Source organism: Protomyctophum bolini (assembly GCF_963924005.1).
Source record: "Protomyctophum bolini genome assembly, chromosome: 20".
NCBI classification, from domain to species: Eukaryota; Metazoa; Chordata; class Actinopteri; order Myctophiformes; family Myctophidae; genus Protomyctophum; species Protomyctophum bolini.
The window spans coordinates 1608505-1636427 of NC_137881.1; the positions used below are offsets into that span (position 1 = coordinate 1608505).

At 45.9% G+C, this 27923-nt stretch overlaps 2 protein-coding genes across 2 annotated transcripts in view; one reads left to right on the forward strand and one right to left on the reverse strand.

The window, feature by feature from the left end:
• The window catches only part of ctsz (cathepsin Z), a 471668-nt gene that overhangs the window by 180997 nt on the left and 262748 nt on the right, over nucleotides 1–27923 (forward strand). The window lies entirely within an intron of this gene.
• LOC308335887 (sortilin-like) lies at nucleotides 3534–27585 on the reverse strand (the record flags this gene model as incomplete). Its single annotated transcript, XM_080793106.1, has 20 exons — nucleotides 3534–3614; nucleotides 4744–4900; nucleotides 6292–6404; nucleotides 8513–8621; nucleotides 10522–10638; nucleotides 11169–11364; nucleotides 13856–14040; nucleotides 14296–14464; nucleotides 16098–16200; nucleotides 17142–17254; nucleotides 17777–17932; nucleotides 18644–18788; nucleotides 19853–19980; nucleotides 21076–21128; nucleotides 21731–21804; nucleotides 22132–22293; nucleotides 23552–23654; nucleotides 24502–24575; nucleotides 24668–24730; nucleotides 27130–27585. 20 exons carry the CDS (start codon nucleotides 27583–27585, stop codon nucleotides 3600–3602), a joined length of 2691 nt encoding a protein of 896 aa, XP_080649232.1. The 3' UTR covers nucleotides 3534–3599.

Below are 27923 nucleotides of genomic sequence, written 5' to 3' on the forward strand. Positions count from 1 at the left end.
ATTCACTGGGCTAATATTATTATTATTATTCACTGGGCTAATATTATTATTATTATTCACTGGGCTAATATTATTATTATTATTCACTGGGCTAATATTATTATTATTATTATTCACTGGGCTAATATTATTATTATTATTATTATTCACTGGGCTAATATTATTATTATTATTATTCACTGGGCTAATATTATTATTATTATTCACTGGGCTAATATTATTATTATTATTCACTGGGCTAATATTATTATTATTATTCACTGGGCTAATATTATTATTATTATTATTCACTGGGCTAATATTATTATTATTATTATTCACTGGGCTAATATTATTATTATTATTATTCACTGGGCTAATATTATTATTATTATTCACTGGGCTAATATTATTATTATTATTCACTGGGCTAATATTATTATTATTATTATTCACTGGGCTAATATTATTATTATTATTCACTGGGCTAATATTATTATTATTATTATTCACTGGGCTAATATTATTATTATTATTATTCACTGGGCTAATATTATTATTATTATTCACTGGGCTAATATTATTATTATTATTCACTGGGCTAATATTATTATTATTATTCACTGGGCTAATATTATTATTATTATTCACTGGGCTAATATTATTATTATTCACTGGGCTAATATTATTATTGTTATTCACTGGGCTAATATTATTATTATTATTATTCACTGGGCTAATATTATTATTATTATTCACTGGGCTAATATTATTATTATTATTCACTGGGCTAATATTATTATTATTATTCACTGGGCTAATATTATTATTATTATTCACTGGGCTAATATTATTATTATTATTCACTGGGCTAATATTATTATTGTTATTCACTGGGCTAATATTATTATTATTATTATTCACTGGGCTAATATTATTATTATTATTCACTGGGCTAATATTATTATTATTATTATTCACTGGGCTAATATTATTATTATTATTCACTGGGCTAATATTATTATTATTATTATTCACTGGGCTAATATTATTATTATTATTATTCACTGGGCTAATATTATTATTATTATTCACTGGGCTAATATTATTATTATTATTATTCACTGGGCTAATATTATTATTATTATTCACTGGGCTAATATTATTATTATTATTATTCACTGGGCTAATATTATTATTATTATTCACTGGGCTAATATTATTATTATTATTATTCACTGGGCTAATATTATTATTATTATTCACTGGGCTAATATTATTATTATTATTATTCACTGGGCTAATATTATTATTGCCTCTGCAGGACAACATGAGTCAGACCCCTTTTCCACCGGTGGAAAAGAACTGAACCGGAACCGACCGGTGGAAAATAACTGAACCGGAACCAAGAGGGGGGGGGGGGGTCACAGCAACATGTGAACTGTCAACGTTACAATTCTGACACTAAACCCATTTAGGTGACATTGAAATAAAAAAGAATATATATTCAAAGATTTGTGCCGCATTTTCACGATTTAAAAAAAATCGCAGACCTACAAGCTCGTAGCGCGCCACTGTGGCGCGCTACGAGCTTGTAGATTTAGCTATTTTTCAATAGCTAAAGTATAGCATAATGCTTAAAACACCGAAAAAGGGGTTCCCGCCCAGAATGGGTTAAGGTTTAGGTTTAGCTTGTTATAGTTTTAGATCAACGCAATAAAATAAAAACTACACAAGGAAAGTGCTTCGGTAAAAAAAAAAAGAAAAAAGTACAGTTCAAGTCTCTTACATTCCAACCACACGATGGCATGCAGTTTGAGCAACACTCTGGTAATTAATTGTATTGTAAAATAATTTAGTTTTCAATTAATACGTCCTGTTTATTTATAGTCGTCTCCTCGTTTCACAGATGACTTTCGGGAACTACAGAAATAACACTAATTGTAAAAGTTCTAAACAGAACACCATTTCATTTGAGGCTAGAATATGATTGATAACCATATAGAGCGCCGAAGTCTGACGTCAATATCGGTGGAGGGCGCAAATCCACAGGTTCAGGTACTTTGTTATTTGTATTGTAATCCCCATAGGGGGGGATTTTAGATCGCCTCATATAAGAACTGTGTTTGAAAAATAACCAAATCATCCTGGCCGTTTCACTCATATGGATATGAAGAATAAACTGACTGAGAGAAAACGCTATCGTTACTGCTGCTGAATTAGTTACATTTTCACTAGAAGCAGACTGTATCATATATGAGTGACTGACTGTCACTCATATATCTATATATATATATATGTATTGACAGCGCACGTTGGCCAATCAGAAAACGACTTTAGCAGTTGATGACGTCAGTGTTGTAGTCGACTCTTTCGCCACAACACAACATGGCGGAGATAGCTAGCAGTTAAACGTTAAAAAAAACAGCCTCACGTTTTTTTTTTTAAACCTTTAACCCATTCTGACCTGAGATCAGATTCATACGAGGTTTCCACTGGACACACACTGGTCTGATTAACCCATTCTGACCTGAGATCAGATTCTAAAAATGTCAGTCGTTCTTCGATTTTTTTCAAAAATAGCAGACCTACAAGCTCATAGCGCGCCACTCGGTGGCGCGCTATGAGCTTGTAGATCTGCTATTTTTCAATAGCTAAAGCATAACATGATGCTAACACCAAAATGGGTGCCCGGTCAGAATGGGTTAAAAAGAAAACAATTAAAAATAGTTCAAAATAGCCGATCTACAAGCTCACAACATGTCGTTTCACCGAGCCGTTTCCAAACCCCCTATTCAGTGGCGTTACTCTGAAGGAGCCAGAAGAGAGCTTTACTTTGAAGGAGCCAGAAGAGAGCTTTACTCTGAAGGACTCAGAAGAGAGCTTTACTCTGAAGGACTCAGAAGAGCCACCCCCCCCCCCCCCCCCCCCCCCCCCCCCGTCTACTAACGCATCTCCTCGATGCCACTTCCGCATTCGGACACCGGACACGTTGGTGTCCGAATGCGTTAGGGCCAATTCATCCTCCTCTTTTAGAGGCGAATAAAAGCCGGTTCGGAATGTGACGTCATTTGAGGTTCGGGGGGGGGGGGGGGGGGGGGGGGTCTCTTCGGTGCTACTGAAAATATCTGACGAGCCGAAATCATTTGGGCACTACAGCGCCGAAACAGCGGTAAAATAGGAGCATGAATCGGCCCTTGGAGCTAACGAGCAGCTGGCTCCCCTGTGACGTGTTCCTGCTTGCACTCCCAGCTTTGACCAGTAGGAGAGGAGCGGCGTCAACGTTGGTCGGCCACCCGGCCAGCCAGACTGTGCCCTGGTGTCTGGGGGGCTTTTCTGGAGCAGCCTTCAGAGGTCACGGTGTTGGGGGGGGAACGTTGGGTCTCAGAGGCTCTGGCTACGGCATGGAGAGGAGACCATGGGTGGACCATCGTCTGGAGAGGAGACCATGGGTGGACCATCGTCTGGAGAGGAGACCAGGAGACCATGGGTGGACCATCGTCTGGAGAGGAGACCAGGAGACCATGGGTGGACCATCGTCTGGAGAGGAGACCAGGAGACCATGGGTGGACCATCGTCTGGAGAGGAGACCAGGAGACCATGGGTGGACCATCGTCTCCTCAGGCTAAAAGGTCCTACAAGGGAAAACACGCAAACAGAGACTGTATTCAACCCAATTATTCACCCTTTAGGTGTTTTAAGCATTATGCTATACATTAGCTATTGAAAAATAGCAGATCAACAAGCTCATAGCGCGACCATAACTGGGTCTGGGGGGGGGTCCCTGGAACAACATATTTTGATTCAAATGAAACATGAGAATGTTTGAGAACCACTGACACACAGAAACATGAGGTTTTTTCTGAAAACTGTCATGATTTAGAAGACATTTGTAGAATCGTCCTCATTTTGCTCCTTCGTTTACACCCATTTTGACCAGAATCAAGCATTAAAAAGTAATCTGTTTATTTCTCTACAACTCGTCAGAATGGTGGAGGTACCACAGAGTCTTTACCTGTTGGTCAGAATGGTGGAGGTACCACAGAGTCTTTACCTGGTCAGAATGGAGGAGGTACCACAGAGTCTTTACCTGGTCAGAATGGAGGAGGTACCACAGAGTCTTTACCTGTTGGTCAGAATGGTGGAGGTACCACAGAGTCTTTACCTGGTCAGAATGGAGGAGGTACCACAGAGTCTTTACCTGGTCAGAATGGAGGAGGTACCACAGAGTCTTTACCTGTTGGTCAGAATGGAGGAGGTACCACAGAGTCTTTACCTGTTGGTCAGAATGGTGGAGGTACCACAGAGTCTTTACCTGGTCAGAATGGAGGAGGTACCACAGAGTCTTTACCTGTTGGTCAGAATGGTGGAGGTACCACAGAGTCTTTACCTGTTGGTCAGAATGGAGGAGGTACCACAGAGTCTTTACCTGTTGGTCAGAATGGTGGAGGTACCACAGAGTCTTTACCTGTTGGTCAGAATGGAGGAGGTACCACAGAGTCTTTACCTGGTCAGAATGGAGGAGGTACCACAGAGTCTTTACCTGTTGGTCAGAATGGTGGAGGTACCACAGAGTCTTTACCTGGTCAGAATGGAGGAGGTACCACAGAGTCTTTACCTGGTCAGAATGGAGGAGGTACCACAGAGTCTTTACCTGGTCAGAATGGAGGAGGTACCACAGAGTCTTTACCTGGTCAGAATGGAGGAGGTACCACAGAGTCTTTACCTGGTCAGAGAATGGTGGAGGTACCACAGAGTCTTTACCTGGTCAGAATCGTCGTGGTACCACGGTGGTACGTCGTGGTACTGCGTCGTCGTGGTCTTTCCCGTCTCCATGGAGGGAGTGTCGAGGTCGTCCACGCCTTCTATCCCGTTGGCTTCAACGTGTTGCCTCAGGACAGAGTACCTGTGGACCAGGAACCTGGGGGGACAATACACTGTACTGTACTGTACTGTACTGTACTGTACTGTACTGTACTGTACTGTACTGTACTGTACTGTACTGTACTGTACTGTACTGTACTGTAGCCTCAGGACAGAGTACCTGTGGACCAGGAACCTGGGGGGACAATACACTGTACTGTACTGTACTGTACTGTACTGTACTGTACTGTACTGTACTGTACTGTACTGTACTGTACTGTACTGTACTGTACTGTACTGTAGCCTCAGGACAGAGTACCTGTGGACCAGGAACCTGGGGGGACAATACACTGTACTGTACTGTACTGTACTGTACTGTACTGTAGCCTCAGGACAGAGTACCTGTGGACCAGGAACCTGGGGGGACAATACACTGTACTGTACTGTACTGTACTGTACTGTACTGTACTGTACTGTACTGTACTGTACTGTACTGTACTGTACAAGCCCTCCTCCCTGGCCTGTGTGTGTCTGTGTGTTAGGCTGTGCAACAGTGACACAAACGCTATAATGCTATTTCCGTGCATGGACAGAGACAGACAGACAGACAGACAGACAGACAGACAGACAGACAGACAGACAGACAGACAGACAGACAGACAGACAGACAGACAGACAGACAGACAGACAGAGACAGACAGACAGACAGTCCCAGGGACACACATAGCTGTCTATAGGAATAGTTGCACCACTCAAAAATCACACCCGTGAGGGGCGTTCTCTTCATCGTGGCGTAAAATAGACAGTGACACTATGCCCGTTTGCTCAGACACTAATAAAATAGACAGTGAACTATGCCTGTTTGCTCAGACACTAATAATACGACGTAAAGTGACCTATGATAATGAATCACTAAAAGCCGAATATAGCCCCTCAAAAATAGCAGATCTACAAGCTCATGAGCAAGTATTTATGCATATAAAATATGCATAAAGGCGTTAGAAGGCTTGTACTAGAACCTTGACAGACAGACAGACAGATCAGATATCCTCTAGTATAGCTGGAGTTGTCAGACATCAGTGTGAATAGCACTTGGTGGCGGGATGCCACCATCTAGAGGACGCAGGCGGTACTGCTGCCAACACGACCCCCATTTTTCAAGACTCATTTGTGGAAAGAGAACATTGAATGTCAAATAGTCTCTAGTGTCTGATTGTAATACCACCCTGCTGTTAGGATATTTACATTGGAAAAAACCCACCTGAATATGAAGTCAGACAAATGTTCATATACGAGTTGTACATTTAGAGACACAAATACAAATGACTCGGTGTGAGTTACAAATATTGATCTGAGTTACAAATCTGAACACAAGAGTTTGTAGTGTGTGCGTGCGTGTGCGTGTGCGTGTGTGTGTGTGTGCGTGCGTGTGTGTGTGTGTGGACTGACCTCCCTCCACAGACATATCTCTTGATCAGCAGAACGCTGGCCACAGCGCTCATCAGGACGACCGCTATGACCGCCAGAACAATGACCGCTGTGTTGGCTGGACCGCCCTCCGTCTGAGAGAGAGAGAGAGAGAGAGAGAGAGAGAGAGAGAGAGAGAGAGAGAGAGAGAGAGTTTTATTCAAAAGACTATATAATAAGTAAACTAAATCAACAGCTAGGTGAACTGACCACAGAGACGGATAGAAGGCGTTAACCAACCTCTTCAGACTCCATCTTAGCCCCTAAGACACGTAGAACCTCACAGGCGAATGCAAAGGCTCGGCTTATGTAACTTATAGATAGCATTTTATGTAGATATTAAGCATATAGTTATATCATTGTACAGATATATGCTACTGTTGGACAGACGTGTGCGTCTGTTAGACGCACAGGACAAAGTTCTTCGCCGTTTCAATCAGTAACCCCCCCCCCGACACCCCGGGCGAAGATCGAGTCAAAATACTTTTTAATTATTGATATCCAGTGTTGGGGAAGTTACTTTTAAAAAGTAAGGCATTATAGTTATCGTTACTTATCTAAAAAAGTAATTTGTTACTTTACTTTACATGAAATTATGAAAGTAACTACTTTACTTTACTTTACTTTAGAAAATAATAATATAAAAAACGGCCGAAACCGAATACTGAATATAGGAATAGGAATAGGAATAGGAAATAAAGAATAGGGTTGGGAGACTTGGGACTTCATTAAAAAACATCTAATTAATTGGAGGCTTTGTGATTAATTCATCTCAATTAATCACATTTTAATCGCATATCAATAGGCATATTTGACCTGAGCAGTGAGCTTTTTTTCTACATAAGTTAGGTTAACTGACCATAGGGTCTGGATAGAGGTTAACTGACCATAGGGTCTGGATAGAGGTCAACTGACCATAGGGTCTGGATAGAGGTTAACTGACCATAGGGTCTGGATAGAGGTTAACTGACCATAGGGTCTGGATAGAGGTTAACTGACCATAGGGTCTGGATAGAGGTTAACTGACCAGAGGGTCTGGATAGAGGTTAACTGACCATAGGGTCTGGATAGAGGTTAACTGACCATAGGGTCTGGATAGAGGTTAACTGACCATAGGGTCTGGATAGAGGTTAACTGACCATAGGGTCTGGATAGAGGTTAACTGACCAGAGGGTCTGGATAGAGGTTAACTGACCATAGGGTCTGGATAGAGGTTAACTGACCATAGGGTCTGGATAGAGGTTAACTGACCATAGGGTCTGGATAGAGGTCAACTGACCATAGGGTCTGGATAGAGGTTAACTGACCATAGGGTCTGTATAGAGGTTAACTGACCATAGGGTCTGGATAGAGGTTAACTGACCATAGGGTCTGGATAGAGGTTAACTGACCATAGGGTCTGGATAGAGGTTAACTGACCATAGGGTCTGGATAGAGGTTAACTGACCATAGGGTCTGTATAGAGGTTAACTGACCATAGGGTCTGGATAGAGGTTAACTGACCATAGGGTCTGGATAGAGGTTAACTGACCATAGGGTCTGGATAGAGGTTAACTGACCATAGGGTCTGGATAGAGGTTAACTGACCATAGGGTCTGGATAGAGGTTAACTGACCATAGGGTCTGGATAGAGGTTAACTGACCAGAGGGTCTGGATAGAGGTTAACTGACCATAGGGTCTGGATAGAGGTCAACTGACCATAGGGTCTGTATAGAGGTTAACTGACCATAGGGTCTGGATAGAGGTTAACTGACCATAGGGTCTGGATAGAGGTTAACCGACCATAGGGTCTGGATAGAGGTCAACTGACCATAGGGTCTGGATAGAGGTTAACTGACCATAGGGTCTGGATAGAGGTTAACTGACCAGAGGGTCTGGATAGAGGTTAACTGACCATAGGGTCTGGATAGAGGTTAACTGACCATAGGGTCTGGATAGAGGTTAACTGACCATAGGGTCTGGATAGAGGTTAACCGACCATAGGGTCTGGATAGAGGTTAACTGACCATAGGGTCTGGATAGAGGTTAACTGACCATAGGGTCTGGATAGAGGTTAACTGACCATAGGGTCTGGATAGAGGTTAACTGACCAGAGGGTCTGGATAGAGGTTAACTGACCAGAGGGTCTGGATAGAGGTTAACCGACCATAGGGTCTGGATAGAGGTTAACTGACCAGAGGGTCTGGATAGAGGTTAACTGACCAGAGGGTCTGGATAGAAGGGGCTGCTCTGGCAGGTCTTCCCCACATCGACCTCCTTCCTGCTGGGCTGGAAGCCGTTCTCACAGCGGTCTCCTGGGATCTTCCGGTAGCTTCGAGGTGACAAACAGAGAGACAAACAGATCAATCAAACTAATCCATTTCATCAAGTATGAATGAAGGGAAAACTAAAATGACTAAAATTGATTTGAATAAAAAACCTTTCTCAGTTATATTTTGAAAGGTGTGTCACGTCGCAAATGTTTCTACTTTTGTGAGACACTTTGTTTACAACCAAGTGTTACAAAAAAAAATGTGTCGAAGATGAGAAAATGAAGTCGAAAGTTGAAAACCCGGCAGAACTTCTGCTGCTGGCCCATATGGTGCCATTCTGAACTTCTGCTGCTGGCCCATATGGTGCCATTCTGAACTTCTGCTGCTGGCCCATATGGTGCCATTCTGAACTTCTGCTGCTGGCCCATATGGTGCCATTCTGAGGTCCATTCAGCCAAACCCATACCATGAGTTCTGAGCTTGAGGATCGGTTCTTTTGATGCTTTTATGCGAGTTAACTATAAGCTATTGTAGTATCGGCCCGGGAGGCGAACCCGGGTACCCCATTCCACAGGAAATGAACGTTACCAGTCGACCAAAGAGCCATATTATAGGCGAGTAGCAACGCAGCCACCCCCCCCCCCCCCCACACCCCCCCTAAAGAATATTTAATTTAAATCTAAAAACTATTTTTGGCATTAGGTTGACTTGATTGTTTGACTGACGTAAAAAAAAGTGCCCGTCAGCTCAAACCCATAATGCAATACTTTGTTTTCGAGAGTGTTGCTGAGCACAAATATCGGTAGATTAATTTATACAAATTAAATACAAAAAAAACCTCTACCTATTCCATTACTCCCCTTTCTCATTCCAAGTGCATTTGTCTTAAATGTAATGCCAGCGCTGCACTAGCTATTACAAAGCCATTTTCAGCAATGGTATTATTGCGAACGCCGTGAGCACTTACTATGAGACCTAGCAGATCATGTCTGTGTGTCTGTGTGTGTGTGTCCCACCTTTGTGCCCATATATGGAGCTGAGTGATTTGTTTGTGATTGACACTCCATATTTGGACGTATAGCTGCTTTGGGGACTCCTTATATGGTTATGGCTAAGTTAAAAACTTAACTTAAAAAAAAAATTACTTCAAAATAAATCTTAAAAAAACCCAAATATGTACGAGCTGCGTTCGCTTCCCGCGTTTTACTGGTAATGTTTCCGGTGGGTAGATCTTGTTGAGCTGGTCATTTTGAAACCAGCTCTCAAGTAAAAAAAAAGTGTGGGCACCTCCTGGCCTACAGTAAGACAAATGTGCTTGCTACCCCAGGCAATTTTGCGCGTGCGTGCGTATGCGTTTACTGCGCGCGTACAGTGCGTTTGGCTAGGACCAATATATGTCAATGATACCAGCTACACCAGACACACGGATACCGCGGGCCATCCTACGCGTGCTCTAAAAATAGGATCGGTTCTAAAAAAAAAAAACGTGCGTACAATGCCCCCATGCGCGCGTATCTATATATCCTCCCGGAAGGTCCCGCACAAATCTGCCGCGTGCCACAGATCTGGTGTAGCCGGGCCATTTGGCTTACACACGCACGCACGCACGCACGGTCTGCGCGTTTAGAGTAAACGCGCGAGAAAAGCCTGGTGTAGCTTGGCCGTGAGGGTGTCCAGACATGAGTTTAACCATAACATACATCCATACAACCATATAGACATGAGACATGTGTGTGAGTGAACTAAAGCAGACTCTCACCCGCTGGCCTGAAGCTGAGTGAACTAAAGCAGACTCTCACCCGCTGGCCTGAAGCTGAGTGAACTAAAGCAGACTCTCACCCGCTGGCCTGAAGCTGAGTGAACTAAAGCAGACTCTCACCCGCTGGCCTGAAGCTGAGTGAACTAAAGCAGACTCTCACCCGCTGGCCTGAAGCTGAGTGAACTAAAGCAGACTCTCACCCGCTGGTCTGGAGCAGCTCCAGGGTCCCGTCCAGACACAGCTCCAGAGGACCACCCTTCATCTCCTCCTGCTCCACACACTCTGAGGCGTTCTCTGAGCGCTCGAAGCCAAAGTCACTGCAGAGAGAGAGAGAGAAAACACACACATCATGGACCGCTGGGCTATTTTCCTAAATATGCTTCCGACACTAAGACAGGGGGACAGACAGGGGGACAGACAGACAGACAGACAGGAGGACAGACAGACAGGAGGACAGACATGGAGGACAGACAGGGGGACAGACAGACAGGAGGACAGACATGGAGGACAGACAGGGGGACAGACAGACAGGGGGACAGACAGACAGGAGGACAGACATGGAGGACAGACAGGGGGACAGACAGACAGACAGACAGACAGGAGGACAGACAGACAGTGGGACAGACAGACAGACAGACAGGAGGACAGACATGGAGGACAGACAGACAGACAGACAGACAGACAGACAGACAGACAGACAGACAGACAGACAGACAGACAGACAGACAGACAGACAGTGGGACAGACAGACAGACAGACAGGAGGACAGACAGACAGTGGGACAGACAGACAGACAGACAGGAGGACAGACAGACAGACAGACGGGGGGACAGACAGACAGACGTACCAGTGGTAGTCGTCCACAGTGCAGAGACAGGGGGTGGGCTGCGTACTGAGCGCGTAGCCCCGTCCGTTCCAGCAGGTGGCGTCCTTCCTCAGCCGTAGGTAGCGCTCCTTGTATCCCAGGACGCAGCCGTCGGCGGGGTCCCCTGCAGCGCCCCCGCTGGAGTGGGCCAGCCACTGCACGTAGTCCCCCTCGCCGCCTGCAGGGGGGAAAGTACGTTAAAAAAGTCACACCCGTGTGAAGTGAGCGGCGCTAATATATAACCCACTTTGGTTACAGTTTAGCTATTGAAAAATAGCAGATCTACAAGCTCGTATAGCGCACCAAAAGTCAGTCGTTCTTCGGCTTTTGGTGCGCTATACGAGCTTGTAGATCTGCTATTTTTACCTACCTACGGTTTTACCTACCGACGGTAGAAACACGGCTTTTTCAGAAAACTGTCAGGATGTAGAAGACAGTTTTAGAATCTGATCTCAGGTCAGAATGGGTTAAGTAAGTGACTGTAGTAACAGTATAAGTATTACTAGAAAGGTCGCAATTTAAAAAAATTGCAGAGTGTGGTTGCCGCAGTGGCTTACATATATACCCCTCCCACTGATATTGCCAGCCTGTTACAGTTTCAAGTCACACCTCAGATCGTGTGTAAGTAATTCGGAGGGGATTTAACCCCCAAAATGCATGTTTTTCCGACAAACGGTTACATTTATCGCGTTTGCGGCGCCCCCTATGGATGAAAATGGAATTGCTTTTGGAACTCGGTTGAACGAACCACCCCGGACATGCGATTCAAATTTTGGATGGATTGGACATTCCGTTTGTGATTTATGGCATTTTTTGTGATATAGGCCCCTTCTACAAACTTTGGAAGACGATTCCGGCCGAACGATACGCACTACCAAAATTGTGAAGTTAGTATTTTAATCGGATGGGTCCAGAGATCACGTGTGCCGATTTCTGTGAGATTTTGACAAAATCTATAGTGGGTATAGCAAAAAGTGTGTTTTGGACAAAATTCTAAATGGCGGAAAATCTATCATGACGCAAATGGGCGTGGCCTATATGGGGAGATGCGTCATGACCCAAGGAATCCAGGTAAAAAATAATTTTGATTTTACGACCTACGGTTGAAGAGTTATGAGCCAAAAGGTAAAGTGGGCTGTTATAGCGCCACCATGAGGCCGACCTAAACAATTATAATTTTAATTAATTTTAGTGATAATTAGGAAATATTCCTCCAAGTTTTGTAACTCTAGTGCTTACAGTGTCAGAGGAAAAAATAGTTGAATGTGATTTTTTGCATTTTCCCATTCATGTCAATGGGGAAATTTAATTCACTAGTAGTACCACCCCCAGTCGGGGGGGTAGTACCACCCCCAGTCGGGGGGGTAGTACCACCCCCAGTCGGGGGGGTAGTACCACCCCAGTCGGGGGGGTAGTACCACCCCCAGTCGGGGGGGTAGTACCACCCCCAGTCGGGGGGGTAGTACCACCCCCAGTCGGGGGGGTAGTACCACCCCAGTCGGGGGGGTAGTACCGACCCCAGTCGGGGGGGTAGTACCGAATAAACGAATCCCAAATGTTTATAAACAAATCCCAAATGTTTGTAAACAAATCCCAAATGTTTGTAAACAAATCTCAAATGTTTGTAAACAAATCTCAAATGTTTGTAAACAAACACTGAAATGTTTGTAAACAAAACACTGAAATGTTTGTAAACAAACACCAAATGTTTGTAAACAAACACTGCAATGTTTTGTAAACACATCCTTGAACATTGGTGGTGATAACACGTCCAGGACTTGCCTCAGACTTCTCCTCAGGAGACTTGGGTCAGATCTGAAGACATTTTATTTGGCGTTAGGAACCCGTTGTGACAGCATGCCCTTGCTGACGTCCATGATACCCCAACTGAAGATATTTAAGGCCCTATTTTGAAAGAAAAACATTTTTGAATAGTTCAACTAGCCGATTTACAAGCTCACGTGTGGATGTAGATCAGCCCCCTCAAGGAACCATGAGGGTCCCTGGATCACACCTTTGAGAGCCACTGCTTTAAATAAATACATAACTAATATAGAGCATATTTGATCAAATTTAGGAGCCAAACTTTTTTGACAAGTGCACATGCACGCGCGCATGTGTCCTCTTTTTGGTAATTCAGAACATGGTATGCCTACTAGTAGGGGCAAAGTTGGTTTTCAATGTGTCTTTATATGAATCCCATATTCACCCCAGTGATGTGTAGGCCTGCCAGTGATTTGCACAATGTGGGGAAGTTAAGCATACATAGATCAGCAGATAAAAAGAGCTTAACCCATTTTGGGGCGGGAACCCCTTTTGGTGTTTTAAACATTATGTTATAATTTAGCTATTGAAAAATAGCAGATCAACAAGCTCGTAGCTCGCCACTCGCGCTACGAGCTTGTAGGTCTGCTATTTTTGAAGGAGGATTTAGAATATATTTTTTAAATGGGTTAAGCTCCCCGCAAGTTGTGTTTTTTTTTAATCTGCCAACTGCCCTGCAACGCCACGTTGCAGAAAATTGGGGAAACCCCTAACTCTGTCATTTCTCAACCGTTTCAGACGCGGGGCGGCTCGCCGGAACCGGGCCGCCCCTCTGAGCGAAACCAAATGGACACACACGCACACACACACACACACACACCCCCCCCCCACACTCACACACTCACAGTGGTGCGGCAGCAGCGAGTGGAAGTCCACCGTGACCACCACCCACATGGTGAAGTCCTGTCTGTATCCCCATAGGCTGACGGTGGTGGAGCGAGACCCCGCCTCCTGGTCCATCCCGCTGAGGAGGAGGGGCTCCGCGCTGAAGTTATACACCCCCCAGCACTGACCCCCGTCCGTGGAGAACCTAGACGTCACAGAGAGGTCAGAGGTCACAGGGGTTAGCGGTCACTGACCCCCCCCCCCCCGTCTGTGGAGAACCTAGAGGTCACAGAGGGGTCAGAGGTCACAGAGAGGTCAGAGGTCACTGAACCCCGTCCGTGGAGAACCTAGAGGTCACAGAGAGGTCAGAGGTCACTGAACCCCCCCTCTGTGGAGAACCTAGAGGTCACAGGGGTCAGAGGTCACTGACCCCCGTCCGTCTGTGGATGCGTAAACTCACTTGATGTGGTGCAGCGGCGCGGTGCTATGCTCCACGGCCACTAGGAGCGCCCCAGAGTCCAGGATGGCATAGTGGTGAGGGCCTTTCAGCGACCGCAGCCAGCTGTAGCCGCCGTCGTCTGACACGTACACGTCTGGAAACAGCACGGTCTCTGGGTCGCCCACACTGCCTGGAGAGAGTGAGAGAGAGAGAGAGAGAGAGAGAGAGAGAGAGAGAGAGAGAGAGACATCAGGAAACAGCACGGTCTCTGGGTCCCCCACACTGCCTGGAGAGAGAGAGAGAGAGAGAGAGAGAGAGAGAGAGAGAGAGACATCAGGAAACAGCACGGTCTCTGGGTCGCCCACACTGCCTGGAGAGAGAGAGAGAGAGAGAGAGACATCAGGAAACAGCACGGTCTCTGGGTCCCCCACACTGCCTGGAGAGAGAGAGAGAGAGAGAGAGAGACATCAGGAAACAGCACGGTCTCTGGGTCGCCCACACTGCCTGGTGAGAGAGAGAGAGAGAGAGAGAGAGAGAGAGAGAGACATCAGGAAACAGCACGGTCTCTGGGTCCCCCACACTGCCTGGAGAGAGAGAGAGAGAGAGAGACATCAGGAAACAGCACGGTCTCTGGGTCGCCCACACTGCCTGGAGAGAGAGAGAGAGAGAGAGAGAGAGAGAGAGAGAGAGAGAGAGAGAGAGAGAGAGAGAGAGAGAGAGAGAGACATCAGGAAACAGCACGGTCTCTGGGTCGCCCACACTGCCTGGAGAGAGAGAGAGAGAGAGAGAGAGAGAGAGAGAGACATCAGGAAACAGCACGGTCTCTGGGTCCCCCACACTGCCTGGAGAGAGAGAGAGAGAGAGAGAGAGAGAGAGAGAGAGAGAGAGAGAGAGAGAGAGAGAGAGAGAGACATCAGGAAACAGCACGGTCTCTGGGTCCCCCACACTGCCTGGAGAGAGAGAGAGAGAGAGAGAGACATCAGGGAGCGGATTGGAGCGGCTCAATGAATACATGGCAGTGGATGGAGCGGATTGGAGCGGCTCAATGAATACATGGCAGTGGATGGAGCGGATTGGAGCGGCTCAATGAATACATGGCAGTGGATGGAGCGGATTGGAGCGGCTCAATGAATACATGGCAGTGGATGGAGCGGATTGGAGCGGCTCAATGAATACATGGCAGTGGATGGAGCGGATTGGAGCGGCTCAATGAATACATGGCAGTGGATGGAGCGGACTGGACCGGCTCAATGAATACATGGCAGTGGATGGAGCGGATTGGAGCGGCTCAATGAATACATGGCAGTGGATGGAGCGGATTGGAGCGGCTCAATGAATACATGGCAGTGGATGGAGCGGACTGGACCGGCTCAATGAATACATGGCAGTGGATGGAGCGGACTGGACCGGCTCAATGAATACATGGCAGTGGATGGAGCGGACTGGACCGGCTCAATGAATACATGGCAGTGGATGGAGCGGATTGGAGCGGCTCAATGAATACATGGCAGTGGATGGAGCGGACTGGACCGGCTCAATGAATACATGGCAGTGGATGGAGCGGACTGGAGCAGCTCATAACAAACACTATTTATGAACTATTGAGACCTTTTGTAAAGTCATCACTTCTGGAAAATAACAGAAGACAAATCACAGGTTTTTTTTCCTAATTATATTATATACTGTGCACAGTATATAATTTCATCTGAGGATCTAAACAGCAGCAGGTGTCGTTTCTGGCTCCGAAATACCGCGATATTTGGCTGCGCGTGCGTGCTTGTGTGTGTGTGTGTGTGTGTGTGTGTGTGTGTGTGTGTGTGTACCGTGAGCCAGTATCAGTCCCACGGCGTTGGGGACGGTCAGAGGCAGCATAGGAACGTTCATCTTCATGGAGGTACTGTAGGAGGCGTGGATGTGGAGCGCACACTGCAACGACACACACTGACCATTAGGGGGCGACACTGCAACGACACACACTGACCATTAGGGGGCGTGGATGTGTAGACCACTAATTCTGGCCATTAGCCCACGATTAAGACCTACAAAAAAAAATCTATAAAAGTGGTTTGCAAACTATTTCATGTCAAGGACCCCAAACATTATCTTCTGTAATTGGCCGCCGACCCCCATCTGAAAATATGTTGTTCCAGGGACCCCCCCCCCATGAAGCAAATATTTGAGTTCAGTGTGAAATAATTTCGAACCCAGTGAGCACTTACTATGAGACCTAGCAGATCATGTCTGTCTGTCTGTCTGTCTGTCTGTCTGTCTGTCCCGCTTTTGTGCCCATATATGGAGCTGAGTGATTTGTGTCACCATGACTCAGCCATAACCATATAAGGAGTCCCCAAAGCAGCTATACGTCCAAAACCCAAATATGTACGAGCTGCGTTCGCTTCCCGCGTTTGCGCGTCTTACTGGTATATATATTGATTTGCCTGTGGACGTTTGAATCAAGATCTGGATCTATCCATCTGAGAAAATGCATTCCAAACAAGTAAAAGTATTACGAGTATTAAAAACACATTGATTGCCAGGTATATATAATACTTTTCTAACAAGGAGTGTTGCGGGAAAAAAAAGCTTTGCAATGGATTCAGAATCATTAAAAAAAAAACTAGTTTGACCCCTCCCTAACATGCTAGAATATCACTCTGTTGTGTGTGTGTCTGTGTGTGTGTGTGTGTGTCTGTGTGTGTGTGTGTCTGTGTCTGTGTGCGTGCGCGTGCGTGTGTGTGCGCGTGCGTGCGTGCGTGTGTGTGCGCGCGTGTGTGTGTGAGTGTGCGTGCGTGCATGCCTGCGCCACTCACTCTGTTGTGTGTGTGTCTGTGTGTCTGTGTGTGTGTGTGTGTGCGTGCGCCACTCACTCTGTCGGGTCTGTTGGTGGAGGTCTCGGTGTCACAGAAGCTGTTCTGGGGTCTGTTTAGAGGCTGCCACCTCCCGCCCTGGTCGAAGGTCACCACCGTCTGCACTGTGCGCTCTGCGCACGCGCGCACACACACACACACACACACACACACACACACACACACACACACACACACACACACACACACACACACACACACACACACACACACACACACACACACACACACACACACACACACACACACACACACACACACACACACACACACACACACACACACACACACACACACACACACACACCACAGAAAACCTTAAATAAAATCACGGCACTCCACCTTTAACGTTGTTAATAGGGAGCTGGGAAATGAACCGTTACTGACATCCCTATTAACAACGTTGATGGCTGATGCGTGTAGCATGTAGCGTGTAGTGTGTAGCGTGTAGCATGTAGCGTGTAGCATGTAGCGTGTAGCATGTGTTGTGTAGTGTGTAGCGTGTAGCATGTGTTGTGTAGCGTGTAGCATGTGTTGTGTAGCGTGTAGCATGTGTTGTGTAGCGTGTATCGTGTAGCATGTAGCGTATAACATGTAGCATGTAGCATGTGTTGTGTGTGTGCACATGGACCCACCCTCGGTGAGAACGCTGGTCATGAAGACGCCCCTCAGCGAGGTGACGTTGGTGAAGTCCGTGTCACTCCCCGAGGCGGTGTACAGGTGGCGCTCCAGAGACTTGGAGAACACGGCGCCGCGGTCGTCAGAGACGTAGACGGTGCCCACGCCAGAGTCTGTGACATCATCACGACATTTTTAGGACTAATTAGCCTGCACTGAGCAAATGGCCGGCTATTAGACTGTGTCTGTGTCCAAAAATGGGATAAAGAAACGTCATAAAAATCTGAAAATGCGAAATATTGTTGCAGTTCGCCTGCGAATCTCTGCAAAACACGACACCAGAGCGAACAAATAAAGAGCGAAAACGGTCGCATTTTCGCACATTCGCCACTGATGTGGAAGCTTTGCATGGACTTCAATTGTTTAATTTTTAAATGCGAATTATTCGCACGAATATATCGCGTCGCCAATTCGCCAGTGTGTAATGACCTTTAGACCAGAAAATGCTCAGTGGGGTAGCATCGATTCACGACATGTCGCTACATGCCTAAACACACACAACGGACGGTCGCGGTTCTTAACCCATTCTGACCCGAGATCAGATTCATACGAGGTTTCCACTGGACACACACTGGTCTGATGAACCCATTCTGACCTGAGATCAGATTCTAAAATTGTCAGTCGTTGTTCGATTTAAAAAAAAATAGCAGACCTACAAGCTCGTAGCGCGCCACTCGGTGGCGCGCTAAAAGCTTGTAGATCTGCTATTTTTCAATAGCTAAAGCATAACATGATGCTGACACCAAAATGGGTTCCCATTCAGAATGGGTTAATCAAAATGACCAAACGATGACCTCATCCCGGGTCACCGTGACCTCACTGACCTCCGGGGTCGTCCACGTGCATGAACACCATGTTCTGATTGGCTGACAGGATGCTGTAGAACTGCTGGTGGTCGACGGCAGGAAGCTGAGCGACGTTCCACCGTCCGCCTCCGTTCAGCGAGACGTGGATCTGTCGCTCTGTGCCCTGATGGACACGCACACACACACACGCACGATGCGCACACACACACACACACACACACACACACACACACACACACACACACACACACACACACACACACACACACACACACACACACACACACACACACACACACACACACACACACACACACACACACACACACACACACACACACACACACACACACACACACACACACACACACACGATGCGCACACACACCCACAATTAAAAATAATGTCATTTAACAGACACTTTTTTTAACCCATTTTTCACCCCTGTGTCAATCATCTACTGTGATCCTGGGCTCTACACACCCTCCACCAACCTAGTCCCCATATATGGGGGACACCAACCTAGTCCCCATATATGGGGGACAAGGGGAGACCAACCTAGTCCCCATATATGGGGGACAAGGGGAGACCAACCTAGTCCCCATATATGGGGGACAAGGGGAGAGCAACGGACTTGAACTCATGCTTCCTTCATGCCTGAGTGTCCAAGTTGCTCCTTTACACCTGACGGGGGGGAGTTTCCCTGGTTGGACGTAGCGCGTGGAAGGAACACGTTATTCCAACCAGTTCCTTTCCCCTCCATCAGGCGCCCCGGCTGGCCAGGGGGAGGCAGTTTAGAGACCAGGATTACTGCATGTTTTTGTGAGGGTACCTACCCTAGGGGACACGGGGAGAACATGTGAGGGTACTATACCCTAGGGGACACGGGGAGAACCTGTGAGGGTACCTACCCTAGGGGACACGGGGAGAACATGTGAGGGTATACCTACCCTATAGGGGACACGGGGAGAACATGCAAACTCCAGACAGAAAGGCCCTTTCGCCAACCCCCGCCTAACGGACACTCCTAACACATTTCCCTCCCAATCATTTGTTTAATTTGCCATTTTTTGATAACTTTAAAGACATACACGGTTGCACAGACACATGCACGCACACACGCACTAACACACTAACGCTTGGACGCACGCACGCACGTATGCACTAACGCTTGGACGCACGCACACACGCACTAACACACTAACGCTTGGACGCACGCACACTTACCCGTCCCGTCATGATGGAGGCGAACAGGAAACGTCCCGCCAGAACGAAGGAAAACACGTTAGTTGCCACGGTGGTGAAACTCCTCCCATAGTCGTCGGTCCTCCGTAACTCCAACAGGCCTTTATCACCTGGAACAACCAGGTGAGGTAATTGTAGCGGCTCCTAGCCAGCAGAAATATGACAACGCTCCAATTGATATCTTTAAGGTAGTTTTATTTTCCTCATTGGACACCGTGAAAAACTGCAACACAAAACATAAAAAATATTCTCTTAAACACAATGAAAAACGGAACTACGGATGTCCTTGTTGTGACTGTTGTCGGTCAATCATGACTTCCCGGATTATAATGTAAACAAACAACAATGAGACGTACACAAACAATCAAACGATCGACGGAACTACGACACTGTTTACAAACAAAGAAAACAACAACATGTGACACACCGTGTGCGCCTTCTGCCGATTCTTTTAGGAGAGCTACTTTATCTTCTCTTATAACTTCTATTGAAGGACGCTCTTTCTTTTTTTTTTCATTATATTTTTTATCCCACGATTTTGTAACCCATTTTTCACCCCTGTGCCAATCATCTACTGTGATCCTGGGCTCTACACACCCTCCGCCAACCTGGGGAGAGCAACGGACTTTGAACTCATGCTTCCTTCATGCCTGAGTGTCCAAGTTGCTCCTTTACACCTGACAGGGGGGAGTTTCCCTGGTTGGACGTAGCGCGTCATGGAAGGAACACGTTATTCCAACCAGTTCCTTTCCCCTCCATCAGGCGCCCCGGCTGGCCAGGGGGAGGCAGTTTAGAGACCAGGAGGCAAAATGGGTTAAGGGTCCATTTGGTTACCAACTCTCCATCATGCAGCTTAGGGACCACCTGGATCCAGCACGAGTCATATTGTACACTTGGTTGCGTGCCGAAAATAGCAGATCTACAAGCTCAGAACGCGTCGCAGCATTTTCACCAAGTGTCAAATCAATCGAATCAATTACAATCAAGGCCCGCCAAAAATACATTTTAGTCGACAAAAATCAACTGTAGATTTTTGTCGACTAAAATGGTATATTTAGTCGACTAAAAACTAGACTAACGCCAACACATTCCAGGTGACTAAAACTAAATGTAAACTAAATTTCAAAGACTATTATGACCAAAAATTATAAACTGAAATCTGAAATTTGCTGTTAAAATCAATCAAGTGCATATTATTGACTCACTGCAGCTGGAGCTGTTGGAGTGGGAGGTCAGGTAGATGCTGCTTTTTGGACCCCTGAAGAAAATTATAATAATAATACAATAAAGAGATTAACCCATTCTGACCTGAGATCAGATTCTAACAAATGTCTTCTACATCTTGACAGTTTACCATTCTGACCTGAGATCAGATTCTAACAAAATTGTCTTCTACATCCTGACAGTTTACCATTCTGACCTGAGATCAGATTCTAACAAACGTCTTCTACATCCTGACAGTTTTCTGAAAAGGCCACGTTTCTGTGTCAGTCGTTCTGAGATTTTTCAAAAATAGCAGACCTACAAGCTCGTAGCGCGCCACTCGGTGGCGCGCTACGAGCTTGTAGATCTGCTATTTTTCAATAGCTAAAGCATAACGTAATGCTAACACCCGCCCCAAAATGGGTTAAAACAGAAATCGTCGGACGGTACCAAATGGATTCTAAATGAAAACTAAGCTATGATGACTAAAAACTAAAGACTAAATATACTGACAATTTCGTCAACAAATTAGAAACTATATTCAAATGTTAGGAAGGGACTATAGCGGAACAAGAGATCCAGTACGAGTCAAGTTTACACTTGCGTGCGTGCTGAAAAAAAGCAGATCTACAAGCTCACAACAAGATGTTCTCTCACCATCTGAAGAGACAGACACTGTGGTGGATCTTCCTCCAGGTGGCGCCGAAGTCCTCCGACAGCCACAAGTCCAGCTGGAGAGCAGAGAGCACATTTATATTTTAGTTTTATAGTCGTAGTCTTTTGGAATTAAACTTCATTTAGTTTCAGTCACGTTTTAGTCACCTGGAATGTCTTAGCGTTAGTCTAGTTTTAGTCGACTAAACATCATGAGATTTCAGTCCACTGGATCTACAGTTGATTTAGTCGACTGAAATGTGTTTTGGCGGGCCGTGATGCCGCCGTAATGGCTGATTTTACACTCGCTGAAAATAGCAGATCTGCAAGCTCACAACGCGTCGCAGCGTGACGCGTTGTGAGCTTGCAGATCTGCTATTTTATATCCGTCCACCTACACGTACCGTGAGGCTGAGCATGAGCAGCGCGTTGCAGTCTCCGGGGTCGTAGGTCATCTGCACCAGGGGGTCGAAGGTCAGGTCGGTCGCCTCGAAGCTCACGCCGAAGTCCCGCGAGCGAAACAGACGAGATCCTCCGGTCTCCGACAGGTCAGAGGTCAGGATCACCTGAAAGGAAGAGAAGGAAGGAATAAGAACAACACAGTATAATTGCCCCCGCGACCCGACTACGGATAAGCGGCTGAAGATGGATGGATGGATGTTTATCTTCAACAATTAAGATTTAGACGACGTAAATGATGTTCCCGATATTTTATTTATGGCATCTAGATAAAAAACAAAGTACACGAGAACACGAGTATTGTGCAAGTTTACACTCGTAGCTCTGATGCAACAACGTGATTGGTTGAATCCAGTAAAACCACAGTGTGGAAGGAAGGAGGCAGCTGCTGAAATGTTTTATTTCATGATGGTTTTTTTATTGCATCAGAGCTACGAGTGTGTGCGTGTGTGTGTGTGTGTGTGTGCGTGTGTGTGTGTGTGTGCGTGTGTGTGTGTGTGTGTGTGTGTGTGCCTGTGTGCGTGTGTGTGTCCGTCTCCTATTTTTATGCTTGTTTGTGTTGGCGGTACTCGTCCCTACCAGGTGTGTAGCCTTTCACCTATTTGTGCATTTTGTTGGTGTATTTTAACCTATTTAGGCCTGAAAAGATTTGTGCCACATTTTCACGAGTTTTCAAAAATAGAAGACCTACACAAGCTTGCTTGTAAACATTATTTTTCGGGGGATCCCCAGATGATTATCTTAATGTTCAACATTGTTTTTCTCCCTCAACAGCGAATAAACCAACATACAGACATTTTAATGACTTTTAAGACCCTTTTAATACCAAATAAATTAGCCATATTGTCAAATATTACGTTAGAAAGAGGCAACATTTGAGAAAGTCGCCGATCTACGAGTTCACATGGCCTCGCACGAAAGTATGGCAACTCCCTCTCCCCCCCCCCCCCCCAAACGGTCATCTGAAGAGGTTTGGTGACTTATAGATGGTGAATATAGAAGATAAATATAACAGATGTAGACCGACCTTCCCAGAGGTTTGGTGACTTATAGATGGTGAATACAGAAGATATAATATAACAGATGTAGACCGACCTTCCCAGAGGTTTGGTGACTTATAGATGGTGAATACAGAAGATATATTATAACAGATGTAGACCGACCTTCCCAGAGGTTTGGTGACTTATAGATGGTGAATATAGAAGATAAATATAACAGATGTAGACCGACCTTCCCAGAGGTTTGGTGACTTATAGATGGTGAATATAGAAGATAAATATAACAGATGTAGACCGACCTTCCCAGAGGTTTGGTGACTTATAGATGGTGAATATAGAAGATATATTATAACAGATGTAGACCGACCTTCCCAGAGTGATCGGGACTGACGGCGATGCCAAACTCCGTCGTTACGAAGGTGTGGTTGATCAGCTGAGTGACGTCCTGGAAGGTCTTCCCATAGTCTGAACTGACACAGAGAGACACTTACTGTAAATGTGGTATTTACTGACACACAGACACACTTACTGTAAATGTAGTCTGAACTGACACAGAGAGACACTTACTGTAAATGTAGTCTGAACTGACACAGAAAGACATTTACTGTAAATGTAGTCTTCACTGACACACAGACACACCTGTACACTAGTTAATGTATACACATAGTCTTCACTAACTGCGTTTCCATCAAGCCGTTTTTTTTTAGCACATTTTGTGCTTAAAATTCTTGAATGGAAACACCTCAAGATTATTTAATGCCTGAAGGGGATGGATTTGAGGGTTATATTGAAAAAACTGTAGTAATGCCCAAAATGAGTTATGGAAACACTTGCGGAATAGATTTTTAATTAGGAATAGAGTTCTCAACGGGCCTGAAAACCAAGGCCCGGACGGTCCAAAGTGGGCAGAGGCCTGACCCGGCCTGACTAATTAGTTCTAGATTTTATGCCCGATGCGGGCCTGAAACGTGGGTTTCAGAACTCTACACAGTGAACAGCCCAGTCAGCACCATCTGCATAATACACAACAAGACAGAACAGAACTAGTATTATTATTATTATTATTATTAACTAAAAAATACGGGGAAGCAGCCTCTGTAGTTTAACAAACTCCCACTGTACCTTCGACAGGCAGCCTCTGTAGTTTAACAAACTCCCACTGTACCTTCGACAGGCAGCCTCTGTAGTTTAACAAACTCCCACTGTACCTTCGACAGGCAGCCTCTGGAGAATTTTTTAAAGCTCAGCTCAAGACCCACTTCTACAACACTGCTTTTAACCCTTCACCTCCTGTCTGTTATAGTATTAACCCCTCACCTCCTGTACAGGTGGGACTGTCCGAAGCGCATCATGACCATCGGTACCTGGAACGTCGTTAAGACCAGCAGCACCTGGTATGGAGAGAGAGCAGCGTTAGCCCACTGGTTCTCTGTGTCTCTCTCTCTCTCTCTCTCTCTCTCTCTCTCTCTCGGAGGTCACTCACCCCTGATCCGTCTCCCACCCAGGCCAGGGACAGAGACCCCATGCTGCGCACGCTGAAGGTGAACTGTAGTGGGAGACAAAACGGAACCAAATGGACCCGTTAGAATTCAACACAATCAGAGAATGTAGAAGAATTGTTTATTTCGATCAACATTTGCCTCTCCTGATGGTACCGACATGGAACTGTTCTCTCTCCTGATGGTACCAACATGGACCTGAGTCCTGATGGTACCGACATGGAACTGAGTCCTGATGGTACCGACATGGAACTGTGGACGAAATCTAATCCAACGACAACAAAATACTTTGGGTCCGAGAGGCTAATTAAATGTCATCAAACGGTGGTTCCGTGGCTCAAATGTATCCTAAATAGATGCTGTATATGAAAACAAACTGGTTTAACCGTAACAGACGCCAATCTGTCCCCGAAAATCAACCTTTAAATGTACCTTTAAAAGACCAAGACTTTGTTCCAACATGTGGCCTGTGTGGTGGCCAGGACCACCCCACACACACACACACACACACACACACACACACACACACACACGGGGCCAAGAGGACACAGGGATTTGTCCAAACCGTTCTAAGTAACTTGGGGTATTTAGATGCGCTCAGTGAGGCTGACCTACATTCCTGTCTGGCTGGGGGGGGGGGGTCTGGACAGAGTACTCAACCACTCAACTTAAACTAGAACTTAAACTAGAACTAGGCACAGGTCTCCACCAGGGCAGGTCAGGTTGTGGCCTCCGGGTGGCGCTATAACAGGCCAATGTGTGAAAAGGGTGGGATATATTCCTCAGCCTATAGTAGGAAAGTCTGTGAACGATTTTGAGTAAATTGCACGCTGCACGTCTCTGCTGAATGTCTGAACCTAATCTTAACCTCACCCTGAATCTTTACATTATTTTGTCACCGGAAACATCTTCATAAAACATCTTTCTAACCAAAGAACTATTGAGACAGAGAGACAGAGAGAGAGAGAGAGAGAGAGAGAGAGAGAGAGAGAGAGAGAGAGAGAGAGAGAGAGAGAGAGGAACATGTCCTGGTGGGAAGTTGTGCTGGAATGTTTTTAGTCCACAGTTTGTTTTTCCAGAGAATTCCTCTGGCCGGAGATCTGACCGGCTAGGTAGAGCTCTACTGGACCCTCTGTAAACCCCCTGTCTGACCACTAGGGGAGACACGCTGTAAACACCCTGTCTGACCACTAGGGGAGCACTCTGTAAACACCCTGACTGACCACTCGGTGGAACGGTTTTGGAGTGGTCACTGCTGTAGTCTCTGGAACACTGGTTTTCAACCAGTGGTCCGGGGACCACCATTGGTCTGGGGACCGGGGACCACCAGTGGTCCTTGAGGGGGTTCTGCTATGGTACCACATCAATACACTGTTATCTCTGCTATGGTACCACATCAATACAGCAACCAACGACAACTAAATAGTCTTTAGTTTTGGGGTCTGAGAGGCTAAATGTCATCAAATGGTGGTTCGTGGCTCAAATGCAGAATACATGATGGTCCTTGATATGAAAATCATACCTTTCACATCACACAAATTGAGACCCTGTGACTGACAGGCATCAGTGTTCACATTGAGACCCTGTCTGTCCCACATTGTGACTGACAGACATCAGTGTTCACATTGAGACCCTGTCTGTCCCACATTGTGACTGACAGGCGTCAGTGTTCACACTGAGACCCTGTCTGTCCCACATTGTGACTGACAGGCATCAGTGTTCACATTGAGACCCTGTCTGTCCCACATTGTGACTGACAGGCGTCAGTGTTCACATTGAGACCCTGTCTGTCCCACATTGTGACTGACAGGCGTCAGTGTTCACATTGAGACCCTGTCTGTCCCACATTGTGACTGACAGGCGTCAGTGTTCACATTGAGACCCTGTCTGTCCCACATTGTGACTGACAGACATCAGTGTTCACATTGAGACCCTGTCTGTCCCACATTGTGACTGACAGGCGTCAGTGTTCAAATGTCCTACTCCTAATAGTTGTGTTTCTGTTCTCATTGTCTCTTTTCCTGCTACAGTAGATGTGATTTTAAGCCTGTTAAAATAACATATAGACTCATCCTCGCAACACAGATAAGCATATTTGAAACTAGATCTGATCCATATCGAAACCTTACATTTAGATGCCATTGGAACTAGTTGTATTCAAACTTTTCAATCAAAGTCACAACACAACAAATGTAGGCCTACTGTAATTCTGCAAACTGTTAAAAAAAACATTTCAATCAAAACGTGTTCACAACATTTATTTAAGATGCTATCTTAGAATAGATCGACCTATTCCTTCCTATACCGAATAAATAACATGTGAAAAGGGTTGAAATGAAAACCAACGTTTTTATATTGTAACACCGTGCATTGCGTTGTTTTGCAGACTAATATTAGTTATTATAAAAGACACTAAAAGGGACGTCAGGGAACAACATGAACTCACAGTGTGGGTGTTGTCTCTCAGCGTGGCTTCTGTGTCCAGTAAAGATTTGCATAACTGTCCGTCGTTCGGTTCTGGAGGATTTACGACAACACTTCTCCTCCTGGACAGAACATCCTCCCCATCCTCTAAAGGTCCCGCTGGTTCCTCAGACACCGACACCACCGGAGATCTGAGCAGAACATCCTCCCCGTCCTCTGAAGGTCCCGCTGGTTCCTCAGACTCCGACACCGGAGATCTGAGCAGAACATCCTCCACGTCCTCTGAAGGTCCCGCTGGTTCCTCAGACTCCGACACCACCGGAGATCTGAGCTCAACAACTCCACCGGTTGCTTCAAACTTTTCTCTTCCTTCTTCTTCTTCAGGCACAACAAACGCCGCGTTGTTGTTGTTGTTACAGAAACAGAACAATCCGAGGATCGTCCATAAAACGCAGTGATGTGTTTTTACGGATATCATATTTATTTTCCTCCTCCGAAGAAGCCGTTCAGTTCAGTCTGAGCCGCAGCAGCATTTAATGGAACGTTTATAGGGTTTTACCACCAAACCAAACCATGCCTCTCTCTCTCTCTCTGTGTCTCTCTCTCCTGCCTCTCTCTCTCTGTGTTTGTGTGTCTCCCTCTCCTGCTGCACATACATAACGACGGCCCATCCAGCATGGCACAGGATTGGCTGAGTCTGAGAGGAGAACATAGTCTGCATTTTCATTGGCTGTTTCAACTAAAGGAGGAGGGAGCTTTCCACCCAGGCTGGTGCTGCCTGCTGTGCAGGCCAGGGCTCGTTTCGTGGTGTTAGTC